Here is a 10,301-nt window from a genome sequence, read left to right as displayed (position 1 = left end):
TTACCTGTAGTGGGGCGGACAGCACGATCCACAGGTTACTGACCACGTCCTGGATCCGTTGACAGTCGATGGCCATCAGGTTGACCACTGACCCCGCCGTGAACTCTCTCTTCGCCTCGTTGTTCATCGTCAGAGACTGAAAAGGTTCATCAACCAAGAGTTCAAAAAAATCACCAATGAGTTCATAAACATCAACCATGACTTCATAAACATCAACCATGACTTCATAACTTTCTGTCTATATTTGGTGTTTTACGTCGTTTTCAACCACGAAGGTTATATCGCGACGGGGAAAGGGAGGAGATGGGATAGAGCCACTTGTCAATTGTTTCTTGTTCACAAAGCACTAATCAAAAATTTTCTCCAGGGGCTTGCAACGTAGTACAATATATTACCTTACTGGGAGAATGCAAGTTTCCAGTACAAAGGACTTAACATTTCTTACATACTGCTTGACTAAAATCTTTACAAAAATTGACTATATTCTATACAAGAAACACTTAACAAGGGTAAAAGGAGAAACAGAATCCGTTAGTCGCCTCTTAAGACATGCTGGGGAGCATCGGGTAAATTCTTCCCCCTAACCCGCGGGGGGTATGACTTCATAAACATGAACCATGACTTCATAAATATCCTGACGTCGACGCGTTACGCCGTTTTTCGTACCCAGTAAATTGTGTCGACGTTCTTTGTATAAAGCGGTAGAAATTTGGGAGCAAAATCCCGCGTAACAAATAACTGGGAACAATAGTGGCGTACCCGATCAACACGGTGAATATTCAAGGGCTGTTCAATATTGACTTCTTCTTCAGCGTTCTATTGTAGAATCAATATTGACGATAAACCTTCCTTTGCCTTTGGTCAACTGAAGCCCCTTTTTTCAGATGTATCGAGGTTAAATAAAAGTCGGAGACAGGGGTTAAAATGCTAAGTAGTTAAAACTTGTTCATCATTTCGCGGTGGTGGCTCGGGAAACAGCGCTACCGTTGTTCCGTGCAGGGTGGCTAAAGTCACACACAAAAACCTGTAAAACATGCCATGACTATCTTGCCTCGCCTTAATTAAATGAAAACGAGACCAGACGACTGGCTCGAGCTAATAAACACGTGTCAGTTCTAGCTGCAGTGAAACCCTCTCAACTACAATGTTTTGAAATCATCCAAAAACATACCTTTCTGTAAATTGCCGCCACCAGGGCCGTTTTGATTTTCATGGCGATGTTGTAAGAGCGGTAAGAGTTCTGGTTGAAGAACATGGAGTAGAAGAAAGTGACGACGAAAAAGGAGAAGACAAGCATCCAGCCTTGCCACGCATAGTAGTCGCCCTTGTTTTCGATGTAAGTCATTAGGGCTCTGCAAGCATAATAATTAAACTCATGAATTGAATATAAAAAATCCATAAATACATGAATAAATAGATATATATTTGCATATAAATGAATAAATGAATAAATTTATCAAAACATAAATGCACAACACATCATAATAAATGAATAAAATAGATTGATAAATATCAAATAATAAAACAAGGATGCAAACAAATAATCCCAGACGTAGAGAATGTGTGTGAATCGTATACATGTATTAACTGGTTAGGCCCAGGACGTGATGAAGCATGCGCAACCACCATCGGCGCTGTAAGCTTCTTCTTCTTCTTGGCGTTCGCTGGCGCTACACAAGCAGTCCAGCGGCTCGGGAGATGAAGTTATTATAGTAAAGCAAAGTGAACAGTTTCTCTGCGTCTATCAGAAAAGCTTGCACCTTTAGCAGCCAAGAAAAATAACGGATCTGAACTGTTAAACAACATTTTGTAAATAAATAAAACAAAATGTACAGACATCACAAACATATGTTGCTGAGGCTCTAACGCAACGGAAAAGCTCGTTCAAACAATTCACTCGTGCAAAGATTTTTGTTTCAGAAAAGCTTAGAAACATGCATCATAACAAGAAAGATGTCATTTAAAAAATGCGTTACCTTAGTAGAATCGGGTTGGCAAACTGTAGAACATCCGCTACCAGACGCATGGAATGCGAACAGAACATTTCCGGGTAAAAGTTACGGAAGAGAACCCAAAACAAAGATGGTTGGTGCTTGAATCTTTTGTTGGTCTTTTCTTTCCCGCTGGTACAGCCTGAAAACAATCCTGTTGTGTAAAATTCAGTGAGAAAGTCCTTTGTTATTGAAAAAACAATAGTCATTTTTATTTTAAATATGGACCGCTCGCCTGTTAAAAAGGTGAGTATTGCGAGCACATGTTGAACATTTCGGTCTCAGTCTATTTCTGTCTGTCTGGTCACTGTCTCTGTCTCTGACTTTCTGACTCTGTCTGTCTGTCTGTCTGTCTGGTGCTTTCTCTCTGTCTCTCTGTGTGTCTGTCTGTCTGTCTGTCTCTTTCTGTCTCTTTCTGTCGGTCTGTCTGTCTGTCTCTCTCTCTCTCTCTCTCCTCTCTCCCTCTCTTAGTCTCTCTCTCTCTCTCACCATCTTCAGTTCTCTCTCTCTCTCTCTCCCTCCCTCCCTCCCTCTCTCCCTCTCTCTCTCTCTCTCTCTCTCTCTCTCTCTCGCTCTCTCGCTCTCTCTCTCTCTCTCTTTTGATTTGTACTGCTGAATTTACAAGAATAACATTCAATCTAAATACTTTGTACCTTTGTTTCTTAAACACTAACCGTTCAGTAATCTTGTTGTCTCGTCAGAAAATTCCGTTTTCACTTCTTTTTGGGCGGTGTTGAATCCAACTTTAAATCTGAGAAACGAAAAAGGTGACAGTCGGTGTATGAAAATAGAGAGCCATTGTAATCGATCCTTTTTTTTCGGGGGGGGGGGGGGGGGGGGGCACCATCGTCTTGGACGAAGATAGATCGACCATATCTCGTGTCGTTGTTCAGAAGTTTTTTTTCTTTGGAAGATGTTGGATTCGCTGTTGACGTGTGTATGAGTGTGTTAGTTTGTGTGTGTGTGTGTGTGTGTGTGGGGGGGGTCGGGTGGGGGTGGTAGTATGTTACGTCATCTACTTTCATAGCCGATCTTCTCTCCTGCACTCAACCTTTCGTTTGTTTGTTCGTTTGTTTCATTCCTTCTTCACCCCCCCCCCCCCCCCCAACCTCCCCCGTAAACATTTTTAATCATCGGTTGATATTTACTCATTACGTTTGATTTCGGGTGGGTTTTTTTTCCAATGGCATGAATTACGTTAGTCTTCAATAGTATAGTAAACGTGTAACAGAATGCCTCCGTCTTTAAAAAGCCATATAAATGCGCAAGGATTGCTTGTTCGGTTGTTTGTTTCTGTGTCCGTTTGTTTTTGTCTGTGTTAAATGCTTAGTTTTTATTTATTTTTATTTGTGAACAGATATATGTACAGTTTAAAGTCCTACCTTTCATTCAGGCTTGCCGCGAGTTCTCGGGTCCACCTTCGGGTAAAGTCGGAAATGATAGATGACGTCAACAGATATATGTACAGTTTAAAGTCCTACCTTTCATTCAGGCTTGCCGCGAGTTCTCGGGTCCACCTTCGGGTAAAGTCGGAAATGATTGATGACGTCAGCAAGTAGTAAGGTAACTCCCACACGTCTTTGTGAACCAGGGAGGACTTGTACCCTTTCAAAACCAATCTGTCAGATAAAAAGTAGATATCGGATTACATGGCAGGCCTTTTTATCTTTATTTTATGTGAGCCTCAAATATTGTGACTAAAGAGCTGATAGCACTGTTCTCCAGCAAATCTGACATTCGATTGTCGTTTTGAATATCAATCCGCAGACATGAGATGCTTAATTACGTCAAATAATTCGCATTTTTCCATACATTTTGAAGCCTCATCTGTACGGGCCCCAGTGTGTGTGTGTGGTTTAATCAAAATCATCACAGATATATATAAAACACAGATTTACTCGCTATTTTAATCGTTAGCTAATGTTTTAGTTAAAACGGATTTCAGGGGCCTATGCCCGAGTCCGAAGACTTTACTTAGTGCAAAGTGAATATGCCACGAGTTTCAATAATATAAATTTTCCACCACGGCAAACTGTTACAGGAGTAGTATAGTAATTTATGTTCTCTCGTAGAACGATAATCAAGGCTACTAAACGTCCCGTTGCAATAAATTATGGAATGAGGTTTCGAGAAATGCGAACGCTCTACATAATACAAAAACGCAATGGTTACCAATTTCTCGAATGAATGTGAAGTCTAATTGCAAACATGCATATCATATACAACACCAGCTTCTTACATATAAGTTATACATAATTTATATATTTTGGTGCACTGAAGACTTACCCTGTCACCCAGTGAAAGGTCAGCTTGGAGGGAAAGGAGGCTCGTACCTCCGGACTTGGTGGCTAACAAAACAAACAAAAAAGAAAAATGTGTTTTTGGAAGGGGGGGGGGGGGGAGCTGAATTTTTCATCAGGAGACGTAGACAGGCATGAGCGAACGCAGATATAGACGGAAGGACGAACTGTTTTCAATAAAAGTAGCGCAAGCAACAGACGAGCTTTTTCATCCGTTCTTTGGGTGGGATTTAGGGTTGAGAGAGAATGAGAGAGAAAAAGAAAGAGAGATAGAGAGTGGGTTTATAAAAGCCCATTCCTTTCCAAAAAATATGTATGCCTGTATACATTAATATATCCTGAAGAAGAAGAGAGTGAGTGTGTGAGAGAGAGAGAGAGAGAGAGAGAGAGAGAGAGAGAGAGAGAGAGAGAGAGAGAGAGAGAGAGTGAGAGTATGTGTGTGAGAGAGAGAGAGAGAGACAGACAGACAGACAGACAGACAGACAGACAGACAGGCAGACAGACACATAGACACAGACAGACAGACAGACCGAGAGAGAGTGTGTGAGAGAGAGACAGACAAACATACAGACAGACAGACAGACACATAGACACAGACAGACAGACAGACCGAGAGAGAGAAAGAGAGAGAGAGAGAGAGTGTGTGAGAGAGACAGACATACAGACAGACAGACAGGCAGACAGACACATAGACACAGACAGACAGACAGACAGACCGAGAGAGAGAGAGAGAGAGAGAGTGTGTGAGAGAGAGAGACAGACAGACAGACAGACAGACAGGCAGACAGACACATAGACACAGACAGACAGACAGACCGAGAGAGAGAAAGAAAGAGAGAGAGAGAAAGAAAGAGAGAGAGAGAGAGAGACAGAGAGAAAGAGAGAGAGAGAGAGACAGAAACAGAGAGAGAGAGAGAGAGAGAGAGAGAGAGAGAAGATGATAATAGACAGACAGACGAACAGACAGACAGACAGACAGACAGGCAAGCAGGCAGACAGAGAGACAGACAGACAGACAATCCCACAGAGAGTCACAGAAAACACCATCAAGGAAACCAACCCACCCTGCCGTCAGCACTGAGGGGCGGTGCATCACGTGTAGGGGGCTCCGCGAAGCAGTGTATGACGAACTGCAGCGTGATGAAGGTGAAGGACGTCATGAACACTGTGAACAGCGTGAAGCTGTCTTTCTCCCCCTGGAAAAACGTCCAGGAAATGGTGGTCATTGTCATCACGATCTCAGGCACAAACATGTCTGTGTCATTGTTGTCATAGTTATTGCTTGTAGGCCATTCTTCCAGATCATAGTTAATCTCATTTTCTTGTGCAGGCTTCTAATGTCCACGAGTGCAGAGCCGGTGGGCAAAAAAGAACGGGAATGAAATATAAGATCATGTTTATCTTGCATTGAACGGTACAGCGAGCGAGCACCATGCCAAATCTAACAAGAAATTCCTCCGATAGGAAAAACACCCCCGTTGGTCAAAGGGAAATAACCATTCTCACTGCTCAGGATTGAGCAATTTAGAGCTTATCTCTAAGCCCTTTTGAACTGTTCTGGCTTCTCAAAGGAAGGCCAGTACATACAAATACACAAAAGCCGCCAGACCACATCACAAACAGAACTGAACAATTCACAGGTGTTGCCCACATAGAGAGAGAGACACACACACACACACACACACAAACACAGAGAAGCCGTATATATAGAGAGATAGATGACAGTGTATTTTTCGCGTGGCTATAAATTGATTCGACCTTTGCACTTTTACAGTGAGGATAATTTACGGGTCCAATTTACGTTCTGGACACTGCGGTGACCTTCTAAAAATAGTAACAGAACGCCGGGAATATCCGAAGATGCCCCCTCCTACTGTAGTGCACCATACGAAGGAAGGGAGGTAAACGCTGAAAACATGGAGAAGATAAGGAAGAGTTATGCCGTAGTTGATCCCCCCAAAAAACCAAAATCCACCAATAACTCCCTAACCGTGTGTTTGACTGGTCCCAATTTTTGTAAGGACCGTCTCAGGAATGTATAGAACCTGTTCACCAAGTTTGGTGACGATCGGTCCGTTCATTCGTGAGATCTACTTGCGAACACAAACAAACATACAAACAAACACACACACAAACAAACAAACACATCGACCGAAACCTATACACACCCCTATAACGGGGGTGTAATTACAGGCAGACCCTGTGGCTCAGCCTGGCGCCTTTAAACATACGATGTTCTAATACGACCGAGAACTATGAATACAAATTCGTCTTTGTACCAGATCACTCACACACACACAAAGCGGTACAAGCTGGGAAGCTGCGGCGTCATGCGCCAAACTTCACACACAATCACACAAGATTTTGTTTCAATACCCACCAATTGTACGGTTAAAGGGCTGTTATCAGGACGGGATTGTCATTTGAAACGTTGCAGGGCTTCATGGAACGGTTTTCAACCCTAAAACAAGTACTTCACAATCAAAGGCCTCACCTGTTGTACGATGACGGTGTAGAAGGGAACAAGGTGGGCGCAAAACGTCAGAAACCAGAAGAGGAAGAGATTGCATGGTGACGTTACTTCCGCCTTTCGTGATATCACTGTTAGCACTGCCGCTAGGAGCTGTAACAGAACACTTTTTTGTTTAATTTCAATATAGGAGACATTAAAAAAACTGATACAAAATAATAGGATGTAGAGCTTTTATTGGAACTTCAACCACAATCAAAACCAAATACATTGTACATGAACTGTACAGGAAATGGAAGCAATGACACTAGCATAATTCGTTAATTTGTGGATTGTATTTTCTTGGATACTGACAACCGTATTTATTAAACAATGACAATATGGCGTGACGAAAATAAAAATGAATACGGCAAAAGGACAACCCTTCCGAAAGGCTGTTTCTCGTACACATTTAGTCTTAGCAGGAATTTCCCCGGTCAGGCTTATGTACAAAGCATTCAGCTACGTGTATACATCAAGACTAATTAGAAATTTGCTCGGCAGCACAGAGTAAGCCTACTCACAAAAGTAACAGCTTTCACAGCACAGCCCACGTAGAAAGCCGTGGACACTGGGTTCTTGTCAAAGTCGTTCTGCTTCCCCACTGTGGCCTCGAACCCAGCCAGCAGAGTCAGGATCACACATATCAACTGAAACACACACAATTGGTCTTGTTGAATCAATGATATTGTTTTTGGTATTGAAGGTGCTCGTGTGAGATGGCAATGTGATCGTCGGTTACGACAATGGCGACAATGGTGGTTGAGGATGAGGATGAGGGGAAAAAGATGGATGAAGGGTTGGAGAGAAAGTGATGGTGATGGTGATGCGCTTGCTGGAAGAAGAAGAACAAGAACAAGAACAACAAGAACAAGAACAAGAAGAAGAACAAGGAGTGTGTCAAGATTCCGTTGCTGAAGATGATGGCCACACAGAAAGGGGGCAGGGGAGGGGTCTGGTGGAGGAGAGTGGTTGTGATGATGATGATGATGATGATGATGATGATGATGATGATGATGATGATGATGATTTTGTTGGTGATGATGATGATGATTTTGTTGGTGATGGTGATGATGATGAGGAGGAGAAGGAGGAGGAGGAGGAGGAGGAGGAGGAGGAGGAGGAGGAGGAGGAGGAGGAGGAGGAGGTGGAGGAGAAGGAGGAGGAGGAAGAGGAGAAGGAAAGCGCTGGGTGCAGGGTTGATGATTGTGGTGATGGTGATACACTGAACAACTCACAACTTTCACTGTGTTGACGTAGCTGGCGCGAATCTCTCCCTCTACCCTTTTGGAACGGAGATAGTGAAAGTAGACAGGGGAGGTCACCCACAGCCACGTACAGGGAACCCAGACGAGAGCCGTGTAGCGGAAACATGGCGTGAATTCTGGCCACGTGTTGTTCAGTAGCAATGACGTGTTCTGTAAAGTATACTTGTTTCTTTAACTAACAAACAAAAATGTAAGCTTTAACTGACAAATCGAAACAACACCGAAGATTTAAACACAAAGAGGACACAACAGGAAACCAGGTTTGGTATGTTCTTCGTCAATATTTTGACGGCAATAAACTGCCTTCTTCAGGATGGTATGATAAAAGTAAATTGACGACAAAACCGAAGACTGAACTTGGTGTTACGATTTTTGTTCATTCAATACACAACGTTCACATGGTTTACTTTTGGCTCTCGCGTTACCTTAATCCTCCCCTACCCCATCACCAACGCTCTCGTTATGCTATTTTGTTTCTCTCAATGAAATGTTCTAAAAGTATGGACTCTACATGCAGATCATAAATAATTGATGACGCTGCTCCGAGTCAATGCAAACAACCGTGGACTATTGTGCTGTCCTGTTATTCGGGTTTTTTCGACACCACCTACCTCGCATAAATCGGCAGCCGGTTATTCAAGAAATACCGGTTGATAGCTCGTGTTCCCTGTTTCTCATTAGCACACACATATATTGCAATCATTGTGTTTGTGGCTTGGTTTGACCGAATAATTAACAAATTACAATGTGTAAGAGCAAGCATGTGTATTTGCAACGATTTACCGGCTTGAAAAATTACTAGCGCTAGCACTATCGCTGTACATCATATAATCAATACAGCAAAATCAAAGGTGAGGATTTTCATATAATCAATACAGCAAAATCAAAGGTGAGGATTTTCATATAATCAATACAGCAAAATCAAAGGTGAGGATTTTCATATAATCAATACAGCAAAATCAAAGGTGAGGATTTTCATATAATCAATACAGCAAAATCAAAGGTGAGGATTTTCATATAATCAATACAGCAAAATCAAAGGTGAGGATTTTCATATAATCAATACAGCAAAATTAAAGGTGAGGATTTTCATATAATCAATACAGCAAAATCAAAGGTGAGGATTTTCATATAATCAATACAGCAAAATCAAAGGTGAGGATTTTCATATAATCAATACAGCAAAATCAAAGGTGAGGGTTTTCATATAATCAATACAGCAAAATCAAAGGTGAGGATCTTCTTCTTCTTCTTCTTCGTTCATGGGCTGAAACTCTTATGTTTACTCGTTTTGTTTGTTTGTTTGTTTGTTTAACGCCCAGCCGACAACGAAGGGCCATATCAGGGCGGTGCTGCTTTGACATATGTGACCCTCCACCACGGAATGAGTCGCATGTCACCTTTGCATGATTTTCATATTTTTACATTTTCATAAAGAGTTTTTTATGCTCTAGCCAGTGGTGAAACCCGTTTTAGAAAAGAGCGAAAACTGTTTGAGTTATAAGCCTGTGACTAAGGTGACCCTCACACTGTTACCATACACTCTCCGGACTTATATCAAGCCTAGCGCAGAACCGCGCGAGGTGACATGCGACTCATTTCGTGGTGGAGGGTCACATATAACGTGCGCCACACACAAGACAGAAGTCGCAGCACAGGCTTCATGTCTCACCCAGTCACATTATTCTGACACCGGACCAACCAGTCCTAGCACTAACCCCATAATGCCAGACGCCAGGCGGAGCAGCCACTAGATTGCCAATTTTAAAGTCTTAGGTATGACCCGGCCGGGGTTCGAACCCACGACCTCCCGATCATACGCGACTTGTTTCATTTGCAGAGAACTCAGAAGTCAGAACTTTATTACATCAGGATAAAGGTTTTAGGCTTAGCCTAATCTTCCAACATGTCCTTGGAACATATATATATACTAGAGGAATACCCGGCTTCGCCGGTTTTTATCCACCAGTTTGTGCCCGGGGTCCACCTGAATATGCCCACCAAATTTGATGCAGAATATTTACGATATCACAAACAGAACTCTACAATCCACAGGTGTTGCTTTGCGAGCTATAAAGAGCTATAAATATCTCACAACTTCTAAGGCGCACAACTCTGCAGAGTCTGCTGTGAAGGGCGGCGGTAGTCTCCCTGTCACACCCGCCCCCCGTTTGAATGAACCGAACCATGGATCCTCCAAGCTTAGGTCCCTCCCAGATTCGTGGAATGGGAA

The 10,301-nt window shown here is 42.6% G+C and overlaps 2 protein-coding genes across 2 annotated transcripts in view; both read right to left on the bottom strand.

The window, feature by feature from the left end:
* Positions 1-3,426, bottom strand: part of LOC138973973 (ATP-binding cassette sub-family C member 2-like) — an 8,671-nt gene extending 5,245 nt beyond the window's left edge. Inside the window, exons 1-5 of the mRNA XM_070346668.1 lie at positions 3,374-3,426; positions 2,666-2,742; positions 1,977-2,133; positions 1,172-1,352; positions 5-136 (exon numbers count right to left, since the gene is read on the bottom strand). Coding sequence (XP_070202769.1) covers positions 5-136; positions 1,172-1,352; positions 1,977-2,044 — 381 coding nt within the window. The 5' untranslated portion in view covers positions 2,045-2,133; positions 2,666-2,742; positions 3,374-3,426. The remainder of the gene's footprint in view (positions 1-4; positions 137-1,171; positions 1,353-1,976; positions 2,134-2,665; positions 2,743-3,373) is intronic.
* Positions 3,427-5,337: 1,911 nt separating this feature from the next.
* LOC138973959 (ATP-binding cassette sub-family C member 3-like) overlaps positions 5,338-10,301 on the bottom strand; it is a 9,730-nt gene continuing 4,766 nt past the window's right edge. The window contains exons 2-5 of the mRNA XM_070346656.1: positions 8,039-8,218; positions 7,325-7,450; positions 6,786-6,914; positions 5,338-5,487 (exon numbers count right to left, since the gene is read on the bottom strand). Coding sequence (XP_070202757.1) covers positions 5,338-5,487; positions 6,786-6,914; positions 7,325-7,450; positions 8,039-8,218 — 585 coding nt within the window. The remainder of the gene's footprint in view (positions 5,488-6,785; positions 6,915-7,324; positions 7,451-8,038; positions 8,219-10,301) is intronic.

The sequence above is a fragment of the Littorina saxatilis genome, linkage group LG8, assembly GCF_037325665.1.
Source record: "Littorina saxatilis isolate snail1 linkage group LG8, US_GU_Lsax_2.0, whole genome shotgun sequence".
NCBI lineage: Eukaryota > Metazoa > Mollusca > Gastropoda > Littorinimorpha > Littorinidae > Littorina > Littorina saxatilis.
Note: the sequence above shows the minus strand (reverse complement) of the source record. Positions and strands in the feature narration are given on the sequence as shown.